The sequence below is a fragment of the Carcharhinus amblyrhynchos genome, chromosome 1, assembly GCF_965287045.1.
Source record: "Carcharhinus amblyrhynchos chromosome 1, sCarAmb.v2.hapA, whole genome shotgun sequence".
Classification (NCBI taxonomy): Eukaryota; Metazoa; Chordata; class Chondrichthyes; order Carcharhiniformes; family Carcharhinidae; genus Carcharhinus; species Carcharhinus amblyrhynchos.
The window spans coordinates 48,672,683-48,693,942 of record NC_137324.1 but is presented as its reverse complement, the minus strand read 5'-3'; the positions used below and the strand labels follow the sequence as shown (position 1 = coordinate 48,693,942).

Below are 21,260 nucleotides of genomic sequence, written 5' to 3'. Positions count from 1 at the left end.
TTATGTTCATCTTTTCTAATTTCTTTGATTGGAACATATTCAGCAAAGCTCAGGCAATTCAGCTCCAATCTGGGGTTGAGACCTTCTGGAACTTCATTTCAGTTAATGAAATTATCAACTGGACCATCAGCATAAGTTCATTCTGTCCAAATATACATTTGTTCCAAGTACAGTATCAGCAACTTCTGACTACCAATTCAGGAATTCCTATCAACAAAGCAACAAGATAGCAGCAAGCACCCAAATCCATACCCATTCCCATTTTCTCTCATTTCAAGCTCCTCACTGTCTTATTTTGCTCATTAGCTGCGTAGAAGAGCAATGCTCTAACTTCATATTGTCACGCATTAAATTAAGGAGGCACAAAGAAGCACAAAAGTGAAATCATCCTTTTCTTTTACTAAGAGGATGAGTATAGTCCATCTCCTAAACAATCAGTGAGTGCCAATGTGCAGTAAATAAAACACACTCCTATTAAAAAAGTTAAATATATTGTACAAGCTTTCAGTCCATTACGTTGCCAATCCTTTACTGTGTACTTCAAGCTCGCACGCAAAAACTATGCCAGTCACCTGTGTTCAGCACAAAACATGGAATGCATCTACTATCATAAAATGAAACTTGTATAATTATCAGGAGTGGTGAACTGCCCCGGTGGTTAGAAATCATTAACACCCAACTCTGGTGATCAGTCTAACAAGGCCATAGCAATGTTTGCAAAAATTATATATTATTCCTGTCACAATAACTTGTTCATGAGTTATATCAATCGATAATTTCACTGGCTGATCAAAGATATAATGAACTGTTTAAAACAGGTTTTTTAGAAGAAAAAAAAAGACTTAAGGTGGTTGCCAAAAGTCACCTGACAACTAAATCTCAAATTGATCAGTTTCTGGAATGTTGCAACTTGAATTACAGTTCAAACATGCCACAACATCCTTCTAAAGAATTTTGCACCTATTGCTGCAAAAGGTACTTCAAAAGAAACTGTACTCAGCCTCTTGCAAATGTAAACAGGAAGTCCACCAGGACAATTGTTACATGGAAAGGTGTTTTCCTTATCTCATCAATATGGATAATGAACCATTCAAAAGCTAATGGCTGGGACATTATAGACGAAGGGATAATAATCACAGCCTTTTCACTCGTGACAATAATAAATCAAATCATTTCCAATGACAGCTAAAAATTACCTTCCGAAATCATTCTTGAGAGAGAGATTATGTGACTGGATTTTTGAAATTTATTTTGAATGCAGCACATAAGCTGCTAAAATAATAGGCTGTAAAAACTGACAATGAAGCAGCAATGGGCTCCCCACCCTTCTCTCTCAGGTTAAGACCCTAATTCTTACAGTTAAAAATCCAGCACAGAGATAAAGAATGTTTCATCAAAGGGAACCTTAGTTGCAAAAGTCATCAACTTCTGGAAAAGATGAATTACAATTTAAAAATAAATTGTCTTTGATAATTAATCCTGGAATCTTTTAAAATCAACATGGAGAAAAATCAAGGATTTATAAATAGTGGATACTCATTTCTTTACCTTGCAGCATTGAAAGTTAATCTGGCCTTAAAGGTAACCTACTACAGTATAACTTGCAATTTTTTCACGCTTAAGAACCATCAAAAGTATAGATACATAGAGGGACCTGGTGTGCAAGTCCACAGATCCTTGATGGTGGCAGCACAGGTGGAGGAGGTGGTGAAGAAGGCATTTGGCATGCTTGCCTTTATAGGATGGGGTATAGAGTATAAAAATTGGAGTCTGATGTTACGGCTGTATGGAACGTTGGTTAGGCCACATTTGGAGTACTACGTCTAGTTCTGGTCACCGCACTACCAGAAGGATGTGAAGCCTTTAGAGAGAGTGCAGAGGAGGTTTGCCAGGATGTTGCCTGGCATGGAGGGTCTTAGCTATGAGGAGAGATTGGGTAAACTGGGGTTGTTACATAGAATATAGAACATAGAACACTACAGCTCAAACAGGCCCTTCGGCCCACAAGTTGCGCCGCTCACATCTATACCTACCAAGCCATAGAACTATCTGTAACTTCCAATGCCATTAGATCCCATATACTCAACCAGAAGCATTTTAAAAGACCCCAGCGAGTTTGCCTCTACCACACCGACGACAGCTGATTTCACTCACTCACCACCCTCTGAATGAAAAACTTTCTCCTAACATCTCCTTTGTACTTGCTTCCCAGCACCTTAAACCTGTGTCCTTTCAGCCCTGGGAAATAGCCTCCGAGAATCCACCCTATCTATTCCTCTCAACATTTTATAAACCTCTATCAGGTTGCCTCTCAACCTTCGCCTCTCCAGGGAGAAGAGACCTAGCTCCCTCAACCTGTCTTCATAAGGCATGCCTCCCAATCCAGGCAACATCCTTGTAAATCTCCTCTGCACCCTCTTAATAGCTTCCACATCCCTGGAAAGATGAAGAATGAGGGGAGACCTAATAGAGGTGTATAAAATTATGAGGTGTATGGATAGGGTGAACAGTGGGAAGCTTTTTCCCAGGTCAGAGGTGACAAACATGAGAACATAAGAACATAAGAACATAAGAAATAGGAGCAGGAGTAGGCCATCTAGCCCTTCGAGCCTGCCCCGCCATTCAATAAGATCATGGCTGATCTGTTGCTGCTCAGTTCCACTTTCCCGCTTTCTCCCCATAGCCCTTAATCCCCTCTCTTATCAAAAACCCATCAACCCGCGTCTTAAAAATATTTAGCGAGGCAGCCTCCACCACTTCAACGGGCAGAGAATTCCAGAGATTCACCACCCTTTGAGTGAAGAAGTTCCTCCTCAACTCCGTTCTAAACCGCCCCCCTTTTATCTTGAGGCTGTGCCCCCTAGTCCTACTGTCTTTTTTGAGCGGGAAGAGTCTCTCCACCTCTATCCTATCCATCCCATTCATCATCTTATACGTCTCAATGAGATCTCCCCTCATTCTTCTAAACTCTAATGAGTACAAGCCCAGTTTATTCAGCCTCTCCTCATAGCTCAACCCCCTCAACTCCGGTATCAGCCTAGTAAACCTCCTCTGCACTCCCTCCAAGGCCAAAATATCTTTGCGCAGGTGCGGCGCCCAAAACTGCACACAGTACTCCAGCTGCGGCCTCACCAATGCCCTATACAGCTGCAGCAAGACCTCCCTACTTTTATATTCAATCCCCTTCGCTATGAAGGCCAGCATCCCATTCGCCTTCCTGACCACCTGCTGCACCTGCAAGCTGGGTTTTTGCGACTCATGCACAAGGACCCCGAGGTCCCTCTGCACCGTCGCCTGCTGCAGTTTTTCGCCCCGTAAGTAATAGTCCTTCCAACCATTCTTCCTACCAAAGTGGACCACCTCACACTTGCCAACATTAAATTCCATTTGCCATTTGAGGGGTCACAGGTTCAAGGTGAGGGAGGGTGAGGTTTAACTCAGATATCAGAGGGACATATTTTACACAGAGGGTGGTGGGGGCCTGGAATGCACTGCCAAGCAGGGTGTTGGAGGCGGACACGCTTATCCAGATTTATCTGGATAGTCACATGAGCAGACTGGGAATGGAGGGATACAGAAAAATGGTCTAGTTGGACCAAAGAGCGGCGCAGGCTTGGAGGTCCGAAGGGCCTGTTTCCTGTGCTGTATTGTTCTTTGTTCTTTTATAGGTGTGTGTGCGTATGTGTGTGTGGCATGCACGTTGTTTGCCAAGTTCGAGATGTGGGTGAGTTCAGCTTTTAAAATATGTTTTACATTTTTGTCTGGGTAGGTTTTTAACTCAATAAAAATTAACCCCTTTTTGTTTTAAATGGAAGAAAAGCCAGTCAAAATGCATATTGTTAAGCACAGAGAGTGAATAAATACCTTTGTCCTTAGAAATTCGCACAAAATCCTGTTACGGTCAGACTTGGAGTGATGTAATATGAGAATCATTTTTACCCCTCCTCTCATAGCTAGAACAATGCAATGTTAATAGAATATCTTTCTGGCTCGTGTCAAGATGATGTCAGTTTTTGATTGAAACACAATAATATTTGAATTGTCAGGAGTTAAGTTTACTTGTCTAATGTGTTTATATAAGGAATAACAAATAAAACCATTAAGCATTTTTAGTTCTGGCAGAGAATGCTGAAAATGTCACTGCTGGCATTGATGAATCACTTTAGCATACAACAGAATAATTTACTTACAAACACAACTGATGTTTCCCTTCTGTTTTATAAATCATGGAACATCAAGGAAGTTAAAATTTATTTATTAATTAGTCACAAGTAAGGCTTACATTAACACTGCACTGAAGTCACTATGAAATTCCCCTAGAAGCCACACTACGATACCTGTTCAGGTCACTGCACCCAACCGCACATCTTTCAGTCTGTGGGAGGAAACCAGAGCGCATGGAGGAAACCCACGGAGACACGGGGAGAATGTGCAAACTCTACACAGACAGTGACCCAAGTACGGGAATGGAACCCACCCCTTTTCTAGAATTATCAGCAAATCTTCTATAGTCGATTTGACAACAGTAGCTATTTTGAGAGTAATGTGAGAAGGACTGTGTTTGGCTACCCCGTGCATGCCTATCTCAAGCCCTTGTTAAGTTCTGCATGTGCAGACTAAAAGCTAAACATTGCCAAGCTATGCGTGGCCTTGCATTTACCCAGAATACATTGGAAAATTGAATTGTGCCATGCTCTTCCAATGTGGCACCGTATAAAATTCTATTTGGCAAAATTTGTCCTCAAGTATTGGTGCAGAACTCTATTAACCAGGATGCTGGTGAAGTTTCTTCAGTTATTAACATTGGGTAGTCTGTGTCAACTTTTTTTGCTACACTAACCTTAAAAACTGAAAGAAGGTCCAATGGATTACATTTGACTTATCTATATCAAGATTTTATAATTAAACATGATATCTTAGTATGAGGCATAGTGGTCTCTTGTTGCTTCTGATGTGTTGTTCAAATCATCATTTTTGTTGTGAAAGCTAAGAGATCGGCTAAGCATAAGGTTACAGTATAGAGCATCCATAAGACTGATGATTAAACATAATAAAAAAAGCTAGGAAATAGTGTTTAAAACTCTCAAATTAATACAGTAACAGTAATATTTTCATAAATAAATTAATAAAGGTAATTTGGTGAACTCTTGCAATTTCTTCATTATATTTCTGTTGGCAGTGGTATTCCTTCACACCTGGAACCATTATCAAACTGTCCATGTTGATGAAAATATGGTCAGATTATTCAGATGTATTAGGATTGAAGTTGGTCAACACTAGCACCGCAAAGACAATAGCAAATCCGTCACCTTTAACAACAAGGTTGGCCTACTTATGCACTAAGGTAATTAGGCATCATCAATTATATATTAATTGTGCTTAATGCTGAGCATTAATTGGAGAATCGCTAATGTGCCTATGTAAAGGAACAGACTGAAACTGTGGTTCAGAAGGTGCATGTTTCTAACATCTATCTGTGTAAATAAATGCTTATAAAAGTTTATAACAATGGGCTCCAGTTCTATTCTTTACCACCTGCGTTTCTGGATAAGGTGTTGATTCACTATTGGCCTTGATCCTGGTACTGATGTTGTCTAATTTCACCCTGACATACTTGTAATACAAAGAGATACAAATTGTTATTTCACATTACATGTCCACTCAGTTAGTGCTCCTCTTATCTCTCATCTTAATCTTCCATGCTTCATGTGCACATTTACTTTCCTGCTCTTTCAGTAAATCCGTCAGAATAAGAAACAAATATATGATTGCTTCACTGCTCTAACTGTCTGAAAACTGTTATTACAAAGTCTTCCACATGTTCTTCTCCTGCTTGATACTCCAAATCTGTTGCCGCCAATTTAATTGTAACCTTTTACATGGTCTGGAATCATTTACTTCAAATCCAAAATCCCATTTTTGTAAACTCAAGAATTTTGTTCATCTTACTGGACATCTGCAGAGTGGCATTGAACTGAAACATCAATAAAAAAATGATGGACTAAATTTTTCAAAGTGTTTGCTTGACTGATAAAGATTCAATATGTATTCTTGTCCTTTGTTTGTCTCTACAGATGCTGCCAGAAGTGTTGAGTTTTTCCAGCACTTTCTAACTTTAATTCAAATTCTCAAACTGCTGCAGTGAACTCATGTTTCCTGGACTAATCATCAGCAGATTAAAATAAACCTTGAGGAGTTATGTGGAGTGTTGTTGGTCATGTTGAGGAAGTCAATAAATACAGGTGATTCAGATACACAGGAATCAGGCAAAAATAATTCCCATATGCAACAATCATACCTGGCAACTACGTAGACATTAAACTGATCACAACCAAAATAATTAATGATCTTAAGTGGAATGGTTAAATATCTGTTTGAAACGATAACTGAATATGTCATAGCAAATAAAGAAGGGGTAGGTCCTACCAAAGGAATAGAATCCTTATAGTGCAGAAGGAGGGTATTCGGGCCCATTGAGCCTGCACCAACAACAATCTCACCCAAGTCCTATTCCCATAACCCCATGTATTTACCCTGCTAGTCCCCCTAGTAAGGGACAATTTACTATAACCAATCAAGCTAATCGGAACATTTTGGACTGTGGGAAGAAACAGACCATTTGGAGGAAACCCATGCAGACATGGGGAGAATGTGCAAACTCAACTCAGTCATCCAAAGCCGGAATTGAACCCGAGTCCTTGGCACTGTGAGGCAGCGATGCTAACCATTGTGCCACCACTTTGGAGGAGTAGTTATTTCATATTATCAAAGGAAGATCATACAACGTACTGCATGTAGATTTCCCAAAAGCCTTATTTTAAGTGCCCATAAAAGACCTCATTACAAACTAAAGTAATTGGCTAACAAGGTAAGTTTTAGATGTAGACTTATAAATGATTAAAGGGGAGAAAGCAGAGAATACTTATGAGGGACATTTGGTCAAGATGACATTTAATGTGGTGTCCCAGCTTATATACTAGTTCCTATCTTGTTCCTGATTTGCATACATGGCCTATATTTGTAGCCTTAATGCAAAGTATTTAACTTTGCAAATTACATCAAACAAAAGACTCAGAAAAAGCAGCTAAGATTTTACAAAGAGAACATAACAGGTTTGGGCTGATCAATAGTAAATAAAATTCAATAGAAATACATACAAAGTTTTACATGTTGGAGTAAAAGTCGATAGTTGATTGACACAATCATCATTTCAGCAATACCGAATAGCATATCTTACACTTATAGGCATTGTTTGTTACAGAACCAAGATGCTACAAGTTTTCATGTTAAAAAAGAACTAACACAATTTATCTCCCACAGATACAATCTGTCAAATGCAACACCCGTGTAAAAAATCACTTGCTCAAAATTTACCATTATGAACTGGTATAATATGGAATTATCTTAACACTTGCGAGCTTATTTCAATCATTACATTTGATAAAAGTATTTCTTGGATACTGATAATGGAATAAAATTCTACAACAGCAGTGCAAAATTTATTACATCCTCACTGGTTCAACCTCTTCAACTTAGTCCCAATAGACAAGATTTGCAGTGCAGTTTTGAAAGACCTTCCCTGCTGATATTTGCTTTGGGAGTTCCAGCGATGAACCTTAATGTCTGTAGTCTTCTCCAGATCCCCAGTCAGGAATTTCATGGCTCTGGGGCTCTTCCTCAATAACCCGATTTCCACGGCTAAAAACCTTCAGCTGGAGCTCTGCAATGTCATTTCTAATGTCTGCCAACATTAGAAGCAAAAAGTCAAAGGAGCCTGGTGGACCCTGCAATTAACAATTTCAAAATTAGTCCTGAATTTCAGTCTAATTGCTGAATTTCCATGAATACAGTTTTGCAAACACTTGTAGAATAGTTGGTACAACTGCTTTGCTTCACAATTTCAAAGAACACAACACAGGCCAGCATGGTGGCACAATGGTTAGCACTGCTACCTCACAGCACCAGTGACCTGGATTCAATTCCAGCCTTGGGCCATTGTCTGTGTGAAGTTTGCACATTCTCTCCGTGTCTACATGGTGTTCCAGTTTCCTCCCACAGTCCAAAGATGTGCTGGTTAGGTTGATTGACCATGCTAAATTGATCCTGGTATCAGGGGATTAGCAAAGTAAATATGCAGGGTTACAAGAATAGGTCCTTGGTGGGATTGTGGTTAGTGCAGACTCGATGGGCTGAATGGCCCCTTTCTGCACTGTAGCAATTCTATGAAAGCACAAGGGATGAGAAAAGAACAATCAACTTGTAACAATTTTGAGTTTTTTTTTGTTACTTAAGACTTGACTTAATTTGCTTGTCCACATTTCAGCTTGCTGTCTTGGAGCAAAGGAATAACTGGGGATTTTCAGTTAATGTTGATCTTGTTAGTAACGCCCACATCCCTAGAATGAATTATAAAAGGAAAAATTGCAAGTGAAGGGTGCTGACATAAATGCCACTGTGGGCCTCATTGATAGTGGTGGTAAGTTGTTAATGCAATTTAACACAAGGGAAAAATAGTTGAACATAAGAATTAGGAGCAGGAGTAGACAATTCAGCTCCTTCAGCCGGCTCTGCTATTCAAAACAATCATGGCTAACCTCATCTCCACCTTTCTGCCCACTCCCCATAACCCTTCGTCCCAGTACTGATAAAAAACATATCTATTTCCTCCTTAAATTTGTTTAGTGTTCCTCTATTAACTGCACTCTGGTGGACATACTTAATACAATTCATTTCTGCCAGGTGTGGGAAGTTCCACTTTCCTTGCCCAAATGTGAGGTGGATGCGTGTGTGGGTGAGGGTGGGCATTAAATCTTTTGTACGTTAAATGGTCATGACCTGAATGGTAGTATTTCAGGCTATGGTCATTTCTGTTCGTCTATCTGCTGCATAATCTTTGTGAAAGGTACACCCAATGGTCATGAAGGCTTAACCTAATTACACAAATGGAGTGATATAACTGGACAGAGTTTCCTTTGGTGCTTTTGCCTTTGGGAATAGGGACCTCGCCTTTCCACAATGCTGATGGCGATTGAACTGTCAAAGAAAAGTGAAGTTAATGCATTTACTTATATTCTTGCACGTTAACATTGTACTGAATGCAGTCCATGTGCAGGCCAAACATACCCATTCTAATACAAAAGGAGTGTGCTCTCTATTAAGAGATCACAAATTGGCTCTCATAATGACAAAGGGAAACTAAGAAGCATCTTGATGGCACTGCTAATAATGCAGTATATATATTGTATATAGATATATTGTATCTTTGAATAAAATAAAGTATTCAAAATACATGATGGGTACGTTCGCTTCTTTTATGCAGTAGGCAACAAATCAAATCAAACTTGTGAAGGGTTCCTGTCAGATTTTGGGCAACATGATTATAGTCCCATTTCCTCTGAGCACAAATCCATGTCTGGGTATGTGGAAACATTAAACTGTGTACTTCAGTTGACCTTTTACAATTATGTACATTACAGAAATGTTACTCAATTTTATGAGAACATTTAAAAAAAATTAAGTCTGTCATGTGCTTTTAATGTGTGCCCTTATTAAAGTTGTACAGAGCCATGCAACTTAAATATGTTTTACTTACAGGGGATCCCCTTGGTCCTGGAGCACCTCTCTCACCCTGTTAAGAAATGGGACAATGATTATTAGTGTCTCTGGTTTTCCAATAGCCAAAAATGTCTGATGTTATTAAATGAAAAGGACAGTTCATAGAATATCAGAACTCAGATCTATTCAATCCTGCCACTCGTCCACCTTCCCAGCCCTTTCTTTCCCACAAGCAGTGTATTAGCTTGGAGTACAGTTCCAAAAGTGTCACAAACTCCCTACTGTTTCTCCAAATGTCTATTCCCTGTGCATGAGTTCACACAGTGACGGGGAAGAGTCTCTGATTGTGGATCGCGTGTAGAACTCAACCCTAACTCACTGTGAATGTTTAATAACAGTAGATAAGGTTTAGGCGTGTAACATGTTCTGGAGTTTATGATATTGAAATGAGATAGCTTTCTGAGATTTTGAGAGACATTTAAATTTAACAACTGAGGATGGGATTTCCCAAGCATGGGGAAATCCAACAGTTAAAAGGAGGTGGGAGCTGACAGAAATATAGAAAATAGAAGTAGGAGTAGGCCATTCAGCCCTTCATTTTGATCACAGCTGATCATCAAATTCAATATCCTGATCTCTCCTTCCACCCATATGCTTTGATTCCTTTAGCTCCAAGAGATATATCTAAGATCCAGTGGGTAATTGCATATCCAGCACTGCTTGTGGCCAAGGACAACAGGACAGCCTAAGCTATCCATTAAGGCAAATCTTCTGCTGTGAACACTCCCTTCCTGCATATGTCTGAACCCCAACTCCTGCAACTCCTCCCAGCTGCAGCTTTTTCCTGCTGCCTTCCCAAGTGCAGCAGCCAGCTAGTCTCTCATTGTGGTTGGCTGATGGGCAGAGAAGGGGAGTAAAATAAAAAAATACACTGTGGTGAGATACTGCTGTTAAATTCTGCAACAACTCTATGTTTTCAACACTTCCAAACTTCCTGTTCACAAACCCATTCCTGTTTCCTCACCTTTTCTAGGTAAGTATTGGACACTGTATGTAAATGCCATCTTGGACTTAACTGGTTCCTCAGCATGGTGGAACCGTCTGTAGTCCCAGCATTGGCTGCCATACCTTGCTACAGAACCTCCGGTCATCCAGAACTGACCTGCAGTTCATTAAGGTAAGACTTCCACCTGAGACTGGGAGGAGAATCCCTCCTCAAAGTAGTTAACGTTGCTCCCAACATTAAATTACTTGTAGGGCAGATGTAAGGATCATTAGTAGGTTCCAGCTACCCTTGAGTTTTTAGCCAGATGTATGGAGAACTGCAATGCTTGGTAAAATCTATCCTGATGAGGTTGAACCATTTTCTGGTCTTCAGATAGCAAATCCCTTTCAATTTATTTGCACTTTATGCTGGAATCTCATTCCTGAGGAGAAAACTTCACATCTGTTTAGCACCACTTTCAAAGTATTTAACTGAATGTGAAATACTTCTGTGATTTCTCAGAGGAAACACCATATTCAATCTATGGCCCTCTTCATACTCACCTGCCATATCTCCAGCAGGAGTCCTATGGGAAGGACTCAAATCCGACTAGATTGTTAACAGTTGGAACGCCAATCAGATAACACACTTTTAATAATACCTTCTCAAAGAGATTGCAGAAGAGCTAAAAAGGCCTTCACACATATGGGACCTGAAGTGAAGTACACGAGGGGGGATTTAGTGTTATCGACCCTGCTCGAATGCGGGGTCCTGCATCCTGCAACACGGTGACACAGTGGTTAGTACTGCCATCTCACAGCGCCAGGTACCTGGGTTCAACTCCTGGCTTGGGGCACCTTGTGTGTGGAGTATGCATGTTCTCCCCGTGTCTGTATGGATTTCCTCCGGGGGCTCCGATTTCCTCCCATGATCCGAAAGACTTGGTGATCAGGTGGAATGGCCATGATAAATTTTCCCTCAGTGTATCCGAACAGGCACTGGAGTGTGGCGACCAGGGCGTTTTCAAATAACTTCATTGCAGTGTTAATGTAAACTTACTCGCAACCAACAAATAAACTTTAACCGTCCTGACAGAAATTCATAGTTAAGGTGCACTTTCTAAGATTCTCTGGTCATATTTTGTGATTCATTAAAGAAAGATATGGCTTGCATTTATATAGTGCCCTTCAAATCCTCAGGATGCTCTTTTTGATAACTGATCATTACCTTTTGAGGTTTAGTGACTGTTATTCTGTTAGAAATGGGGCAGCCATTAAACTTCAGCCGGCATCTGCCTTTTTTTCATTTCTCCATGGGATGTAGCCATCGCTGGCTATGCCAGCAGTTATTGCCCTTGAGAAAGTGGCAGTGAACCTCCACTTTGATGGAGCCTTGCTGCTGCAATGTATCTTGTAGATTGTTACCAGTGCTACCACTGTGCATCAGCAGAGAGGGAGTGAATATTAAAGGCGATTGTTGGGGTGCCAATCACGTGGCTGCTTTGTCCTGGATGGTGTTGAGTTTCTTAAGTGTTGTTGGGGCAGCACCCATCCAGACAAATGGGAAGTATTCCATCACGCTCCTGACTTGTGCCATGCCGACGGTGGACAGGTGAGTAATTCTCTGCAGAGTTCCCAGATTCTAACCTACAGATTCTTGGCCACAATATTTGTATTGCTCGCCCAGTTTATGGTTAATGGGTAACAATCAGGACGTTTATAGTGGGGGATTCAGCAAGGTAATGCTGCAAAATGTCAAGGCAAAATGATTCAATTCTCTCTTGTTGGAGATGGTTATTGCCTGGCACCTGTGGGGCAGGCAGTGTTACTTTTCATTTGTCAACCCAAGCCTGAAAATTGTCCAGGTCTTACTTCATTTGAGCACCGACTGTTTCATTGGCATTTGGAATGAAGAAAGCATTAGGCTTACTAATGAAAATGTAATTTTTTACAAGATATTTAAACATTGATATGACCTTGTTTGATGATAGTCTATTTTACCTATAGTAAAATATGCAGGCTGCCATACCTACCTTGGCACCATCTCTTCCAGAAGCCCCTGGCATTCCCTAAAATAAATGCAACAATCATTATGAAAAATAAAATAATGGCACCAGAGAATTAAACAATAACAGGAATGCAAATCTACAATCCTTGGAATATATAAGAGAAAAAATGCAATTTAATTGCCACAATTTGAGACCTCGTTTGTCTCCATAGTTTGCAAAATACCCAGCTATAATAATCCCTCAATTATCTACTTATTCATCAACTTTCTCTCATTTTCCTTGTAATGGCTGATTTATCACTGAGTTTAATTTGACTAATTACAAATTGCCATTTGGTAATACAAAACTTGATTATTGTTGAAAGGAAAAACATAGAAAGAGGGTGCAGGAGTAGGCCATTTGGCCCTTCAGGCCTGCATCACCATTCAATATGATCATGGCTGATCATGCACCTTCAATATCCCATCCCGCTTCTCTCCATACCCCTTGATCCCTTTAGCCGCAAGGGCCACATCCAGCTCCCTCTTGAACATATCTAATGAACTGGCCCCAGCAGCTTTCTGTTCATCAGGACATTTTTACAGGCATAAAGAGAAAACAACAATATATACTGTATGACAAAAGAATGCTGGTTTGTTGGCAAGTGAACTCTGGTTGGTGGAGGCTTTGCATTGAGAATCGCCTGTTGATGCTGGTAACAGGGTAAGTGCCAAACATTGTTTGAAATTGAAACAAAACAACTTGATCTTGGTTGGTAAGGCATTGCCCTAGGGAATAAATTAGTGAATGGCTGTCACTTATTTTGTTTAGTTAAAACAAGCGCCGTCTGAGTTTTAAGGCACGCCTGAACAAATACGTGAATAGGATGGGAATAGAGGGATATGATCCCCAAAAGGGAAGGGGGTTTTAGTTCAGTCGGGCAGCATGGTCGCTGCAGGCATGGAGAGCCGAAAGGCCTGTTCCTGTGCTGTAATTTTCTCTGTTCTTTGTATACGTTCTTTCTGCCTGCAAAGGGAAGGGCCCTGTGTAATAACACATGTAGCTTCCAGTACACACAAGTGTGGAAAATTGGTTGCCAGCATGGATTATTTAGTGGATGTTGTCCAATCATGGAATCATGTTTAATGTTGGACACGTAGCTGGGATTTGCTGATCTCTTCCGTGGCTGGGATTCTCCGTTGCCCCTGCTGTGAATGGTGATTTGGTTGAGCATCAAATTCCCCATTCCCTCTGGCAGCAGTAACGAGGCAAACAACATGGGAGAATTCCATCCTGTATTTTGTGTTTTACAAGCTTGGGCTGTACCTTGCGAACTATGGCTGGTCCATGTCCATCGATATGATCCAACAGTGTTTGAAACATGCAGCCTCCATAGCTAGCATCACACTGGCACTGAAGCTCATGTACACATTACTCACTTGTGTGATAGGTAGAAAGTCTTTTTGGTAACATCCAGTTAGTGGAGATTACCAGTTGTGCTGCTACTGCATGGTAGCATTGTGAAGCAGCTAGCTTCACATGTTGCGTAAACTTTTGAGAAACCTTTTCTCTCCAGGGTTAACTAAGATAAACTGGACACTTTTCAGTGCTGAGCCTTGGGCCCATTCATGTGTTTGCATGATATATACCACAAAATTTGACTTAATTTGATTTATTATTGTGGCGTGTATTGGGATACAATGAAAAGTAATCTTTCTCGCACGCTAAACAGACAAAGCATACAGTTCATTGAGTACATACGGGAGAAGGAAAAGAAAGGGTGCAGAATGTAGTATTACAGTCATAGCTGGGGTGTAGAGAAAGTTCAACTTAATATAAAGTAGGTCCATTCAAAAGCCTGATAGTAGCAGGGAAGAAGTTGTTCTTAGATCGGTTGGTATGTGATGTCAGATTTTTTTATCTTTTCCCTAACAAAAGAAGAGTATGCCCTGGGTGCGTGTGGTCCTTGATTATGTTGGCTGCTTTTCAAGGCAGCGAAAGATGTAGATGGGGTCAATGGATGGGAGGGTGGTTTGCGTGATGCCTGGGCTGCATTCACAACCCTGTGTAGTTTCTTGAGGTCTTGGACAGAGCAGGAGCCATACCAAGCTGTGATACATCTGGAAAGGATGTTTTCTATGGCACTTCTGTAAAAATTGGTGAGAATCGTAGTGGACATGCCAAATTTCCTCATCCTGCTGAGAAAGTAGAAGCATTGGTGGGCCTGATGATCTGATCAGGGTGGTCATTATCCCACAGGATGCTTTTTATGCACCTTCTTTCAGCATTAAGCTTGCATGGTGAGTAAATAGCTCGGGCCCTATTTACAAGGTTGCTGATAAAATTTATCCTCTCGCGTGCGTAACTGTAAGAATCCCAATGTGTGTATTGACCAGTAAAGGTAGGATTGCTCTAGGCTGTGGTAGATAACCCTCTGGCAGATTTCTCAACTGGTATGTCAAGGAACAGAGAATTCATTTTGACTGCTCCTCTTCAAATGTGAATTTGAGTGCAGGATGGATTCCACTAATACATGTGAGGAAATTATTACATGCAGCTGCAGATTTAAATAAGCCAAACAAACAAATCACATATTGGAAACATGCAAGGAGTAGGAGCTTAGGTGTCATTCCATCATTGGCAGGCTTCTCATGGAACCCAACAAGGATGTATGAGAAACTAGGCTCTGGAGGGGATCTACTTGGACATATATGGTGTCATTAAAACTGAACTCAACTGTGTGAGCTGCCCAGTTCATAAATTAAATGAATTATGATTCACACAATGCTGGCTTGTCTGGATCACCACAAAGTATCCGGATGAATGCAAGATGGAAAGCTTCAACTGGTCTCTTTTTTCAGCAATACTCAAATTTCAAATCGACAAATTAAGAGCCTCCTCTTCTTTTTTGAGCTAAGTCTATGTTTGTGAGTAGGCTATTGCACTATGAAGATTGCTTTTATCTTCATTCCACACTTAAGCTTGTCCATTTTTCAACAAGGTTCACTGAGCTCCACCTTGTCTACTTTTAATTCTGTGCTAGTTAGATTAAGAATTCCTGGAGGCCCTGGACACCAAGAACATTTGGAAATCCTCCCCACTCCCTACCACAATCCATCTAATCCATTAAAATCCAACCTGTTAGCAAAATACAGGGGAAAACATGCCGGTGGAATTTTACATACAGAATTAATATTAAAGCAAGCTATTTCCTAATGAAATAAATTCAGTGGCTGTATGCCATTTTACTGAGTTTTACTGGAAACTCCATATTTGGCCGAGGGCTCTGAGCAACCCAGATAGTTACAACATGTAGTGAATTTTACCTTAGACTTTACCATGATGGGATTTGCACTCAGAACCTCTGACTTGTTAATGATATGGCACAATTCCACCTCACAGCAAATCCACAGGTTTCTAATTGATTTGTTCAATCCCAGCAAAATTGAAAGTTAGCTCAACATTGTTCAACATGCTTTGTTGCTTGTTAGCTTATTAGCATTTCACGAAAACTTTGTGTTTAAGAAACAGAGATACTGACCACTGCTCCTCTTCTTCCCTGCTTAATGTGAGATATGTCAGGTGAAGGGCCAATTGGTCCCATCATTCCTCTAGGTCCTGGTGGTCCCGGGGGTCCTGCCTGACCTTTTGGACCAGGGCTTCCCTTTGGACCTGGCAAGCCTATACAGCATCAATGAAAACAATTAACAGGTTGTATGACTTTGGAACATCATTTCAAGAATATATTGTCTAAAGATTTAGCTTGGCCAAGCCACCTAACTTGCACATCTTCAGGCCCAATTTTATCATCGCATTGCGCACGTTTTCAGGTGCGAAGTCAGGCGTTACGTGTGTAGCACGATCTGTGCGGCTCCTCCTTTACCAAGGCCTGAAAATGGCCGCGATCAATATCGCTGCTATTCTGCCTGAGATCAGTGGAGGGGAAAGGGGAGTCTGCCGCAAATCTGCCTGAGATCAGTGGGGAGGGAAGGGATGGGAGGAGCCCACAGTCGGTCTGGGTGGCGGGTGCGTAGGAGAGGGTCAGTAATGTTGTGGGGGTGGTGGCCAGGGGAGGCGTAATCCGATTCGGGAGGAATGTGGCAGGAGAAAATAAATTCCTTTTTTTTCTGTGCGTGCACAGTTAGAGGCGCCGATTGGAGCTGCAGGAATTTGGGTGTGTTAAGCCTCACCCACAGGCTTGTGCAGCGTGATTCAGTATTGCTGATATTTTTGCAGGCAAAGTGCGTGTGGGGGTGCCTGAGAAGGGGTCTAAAAGTTGGATCTGAAACACTCCCAGTTTCAAGTCTGCCAAGCCGCAGCACTTGGAATCAAAATGGTAAAATAGGACCCTTAGGGCCCAATTTTACCATTGTGTCATACCTGAAAACAGATGAAAACAGGGGCGTGAGAGCATTAACACGATCCACGCTCATGTCCGCTGAAATGGCCACTTTACCGAGGCCCGGGAATGGCCACGATCCGCTTTGTGCCCGAAATGGGCTCGATGGTGATTTAAATGCATTTGCATGCATTTAAATTGAATTAGCAAACTGCCCGCCCAACTTTGCCAGCATTTCCCCCTTTGCCACCATGTTCGCCAATCCGCAATGGCGCCAAAATGGACATGCTGAATAAAAGTCTGCTTCGGGCACTCCAGCTGCTGAAGAAGTGAGTTCAGAGCTTCCAACAGCTCATTGACACAGATCGGTGGTGGGGGGAGGTTGAGGCGAGTCAGATCATTCTCGGGTGGAGGGGGGAGGGAGGAGGGAGGCCCGATCATTGTTTGGTTGGGGGCCAGAGGGAAGAAGGGCAGATCGTTGTCTGGTTTGTGGGGGGGGGGGTGGTTGGATGGAGACAGGCCACATCATTCTCTGGTGAGAGAGTGGGGAGAGAGGAGGAGGTGGGTCAGGTGAGCCTCTGACAGGGGTGGGAGGAGGAGGGGAGTGAGGCCAGACCATTCTGTGTGGCAGGGGCGGGGGAGGAGTGAGGCCAGACCATTCTGTGTGGCAGGGGCGGGGGAGGAGTGAGGCCAGACCATTCTGTGTGGCAGGGGCGGGGGAGAAGTGAGGCCAGACCATTCTGTGTGGCAGGGGCGGGGGAGAAGTGAGGCCAGACCATTCTGTGTGGCAGGGGCGGGGGAGAAGTGAGGCCAGACCATTCTCTGGTGTTGGGGGAGGGGGGGAAATGAGGACAGATCATTCTCGGGAGTGGAGGGTTGTGAGGCCAGATCATTCTCTGATTCTGAGGTGGGGGGGGGGAGAGGAGGGAGGTGGGTAAGATGTATCTCTGATGGGGAAGTGGGCAGAGGCCAAATGGATCTCTGGTGGGGAGTATGGTGGGTCCCTGCCACTCTGCGGGCGATTGGGGAGGGGGCAGCAATCAGTCTGGGTAGCAGGGGGGGTAGGGGTGGGTTGATAAGGGGGACAGTTATGTTGTGGGGATGGGATGATGTGTGTGGGGGCCATCGCTCCCTGTGGCCCAGGAGCGATCTGACACAGGTGCGCTTTTTCAAATTTTTTTCTAACTGTGCATGCATAGAACACAGAACATAACAGCACAGTACAGGCCCTTCGGCCATCAATGTTGTGCCGAGCTATGTCCCATCCCAAGATCAAGCTATCCCCTCCCTAACAGAACTGAACACAATATTCCAAATGTGGTCTCACCAACATCCGGTATAGTTGCAGCATAACCCCACGGCTCTTAAACTCAAGCCCCCTGCTAATAAATGCTAACATACTATAAGCCTTCTCCACGGCTCTATCCTCTTGAGTGGCAACCTTCAGAGATCTGTGGATATGAACCCCAAGATCTCTCTGTTCCTCCACATTCCTTAGAACCCTGCCTTTGACCCTGTAATCTGCATTCAAGTTTGTCCTACCAAAATGAATCACCTCACATTTATTAGGGTTAAACTCCATCTGCCACTTTTTGGCCCAGCTCTGCATCCTATCAATGTCTTTTTGCAGCCTGCAAGAGCCCTCCATCTCATCCACTACTACACCAATCTTGGTGTCGACAGCAAATTTACTAACCCACCCTTCAGCCCCTTCTTCCAAGTCATTGATAAAAATCACAAAAAGCAGAGGACCCAGCACTGACCCCTGTGGTACACCGATGGTAACAGGCCTCCAGTCTGAAAATTTTCCTTCCACCACCACCCTCTGTCTTCTATGAGACAGCCAGTTACTTATCCAGTCGACCAAATTTCCTTCTATCCCACACCTCCTTATCTTCTTCATGAGTCTATTGTGGGGAACCTTATCAAACGCCTTACTAAAATCCATGTATATGACATCAACTGCTTTACCTTCGTCGACACACTTAGTTACCTCCTCAAAGAATTCAATCAAATTTGTGAGGCAGGACGTACCACTCATGAATCCGTGCTGACTATCCCGGATTAAACTGCATCTCTCCAAATGGTCATAAATCCTATCTCTCAGGACCCTTTCCACTAACTTACCGACCACTGTAGTAAGACTAACTGATGTATAATTACCAGGATCATTCCTATTTCCTTTCTTGAAAAGAGGAACAACATTTGCCACTCTCCAGTCCTCTGGCACTAACCCTGTGGACTGTGAGGACCCAAAGATCAAAGCTAAAGGCTCCGCAATCTCATCCCTTGCCTCCCAAAGAATCCTAGGATGTATCCCATCTGGCCCAGGGGACTTATCAACCCTCAGGTTTTTCAAAATTCCTAATACATCTTCCCTCAGAACATCTACCTCCTCCATCCTATCAGCCTGTATCATGCACTCATCCTCAAAAACATGGCACCTTTCCTTAGTGAACACTGAAGAAAAGTATTCATTCAATGCCTCACCTATCTCTTCTGACTCCATGCACAAGTTCCCACTATTATCCTTGACTGGCCCTAACCTCACCCTGGTCATTCTTTTATTTCTCACATAAGAGTAAAAAGCCTCGCGATTGTTTCAGTTGTGCTAAGCCCCACAAATAGCACAATTCAGATTCATGATTTTTTTTCTGGCTGAGTGCACATGGGGGTGCCTGAAAGCAGATTTCTGAGTTGGATCTGAATTGCACCCAGATTCAGCATTTAGAATGAAAATGGTAAAATCAGGCCCTTAGTGTCCAAAAATGTGTCGGTTAAGTGAATTGGGCATGGGAACTGTATGGTTTTAATAGGGATAGGGAATGGGAGAGGGGGGATGGGGAGCCTTAGGTAGGATGTTCTTTCAGAGAATCGATGGGCTAAACAGCCTCTTTCTTTACTATAGGGTTCTAAAGGTCTTGTATTATAATGCAAGGTGTCATTGAATAATAGAAAATAAATAGAATAGTAATTTTCCGAGTTTTATTTCTCCATGCAAAACAATGTGCAGTTTCTGTTCCTAATTATGGGAAGGATGATATTGTCCCTGAGAGGATAGAGACAGAAACCAGGATGTTGATCGTTATCAGGAATTTGTCATTGGTGGTAACTAAACTTGGAGTTGGGTGGAATGTAAAAAGTAATGTCCTGGATTAAATTCAAATGTTTTTGTAATGGAGATAAGAGGAGAACATGTGAAAATCTCACCAAAATCAGAGTTGGTCGATGCACCGAAATCCATTGCATATCTAAAATAGTGAAAGTTCTCATGATTCTAAAGAGATAGTGCTTGCAGATAATGTGCAGAATGTAATGATATGTGGCTAAATGAGAATAATAGCATAGCACGTAAATACTCCTGTCTTGTCTGCCATGAGGATCATAGTGGGTGAGATGGAAAATTCAGCGGATCATTTAAAGGTCTCTTGAGCTCAGACAGGAATTTGTGGTCTTGGGGTGTGCACAGCCAGACAATCCCATCCTACATCGATCATGATAATGATGCATTTGACCAAATTACTTTGCAAGTAGCAGTAGAATCTGCCCCTAAGCTTGCATTTGAAAAACATTCCAAAAAAGTAGAAATCATAAACAGCCTCCAAAAGTAGAAATTTAGGTTGAAATTTTCGCGTCTCACCTGCCACAGGAATCATAGCCGGCAAGACCAAAAATTCAGTGGACCGTTTAAAGATCTGGGGCAGGACTTTCCAGTCGTGGGGTGCACAGCGCCAGAGAATCCACCCCCAACCCAATCTCCTCTTCCATGAAGTAATGATACCACCATACACAGTGGAGTTAACCTGGCCCACAGCAAGTAGAAAAGTACACATCCACTCCTAATGGACAATGGAATCCACTTGCAGATGAACAGAAATCATGCCTCAACCACATAAAACAGTAAACAACTTACGGAGGTTGTTTCTTACCTGAAGGTCCTGGTGGTCCATGCAGTCCATAACTGTAACTGTTAGATGCAAATAACCTGTTGCTGTTTGATCTCTGCTTACTAATATCGGCAATATTGTTGGGCAGTAAAGTGAGCTGAAGAAAATTAAAATTCAAGGTTACTTTAATACTGATATTAAAAGTGAATCCACAAGGAGGCTGTGATTTAATGTTAGATTTGTTCAAATAGAAATTGATTTTTCCCCCCCGTTTCTGTCTCCCCTGTCTGAAAGATGTCGACCTTCACTGAGAAATGGCTGTAAAGGTGTCAGTACCTCATTCAACAGGCTGCCCTCCATGTACAAGGCTGAAAAGTATGTCATGGTAGATTATAATCCAAAAAAATGGCTTTTCTGTCCCGAATGCATTAGTACTGAGGGTAATTATATAATTCCTACTGCCTGGTTAAATTTGGGTCAGCTAACTCCGCAATAGATTCCAAATTG

General features: G+C 42.1%; 1 protein-coding gene across 3 annotated transcripts in view; it reads right to left on the bottom strand.

The window, feature by feature from the left end:
* Nucleotides 1-4,113: 4,113 nt before the first annotated feature.
* Nucleotides 4,114-21,260, bottom strand: part of ccbe1 (collagen and calcium binding EGF domains 1) — a 290,815-nt gene continuing 273,668 nt past the window's right edge. For all 3 annotated transcript variants that reach the window (XM_080218610.1, XM_080218628.1, XM_080218619.1), the window contains exons 7-11: nt 20,796-20,910; nt 16,069-16,208; nt 12,573-12,608; nt 9,593-9,628; nt 4,114-7,784 (exon numbers count right to left, since the gene is read on the bottom strand). In XM_080218610.1, coding sequence (XP_080074736.1) covers nt 7,617-7,784; nt 9,593-9,628; nt 12,573-12,608; nt 16,069-16,208; nt 20,796-20,910 — 495 coding nt within the window. In that variant the 3' untranslated portion in view covers nt 4,114-7,616. The remainder of the gene's footprint in view (nt 7,785-9,592; nt 9,629-12,572; nt 12,609-16,068; nt 16,209-20,795; nt 20,911-21,260) is intronic.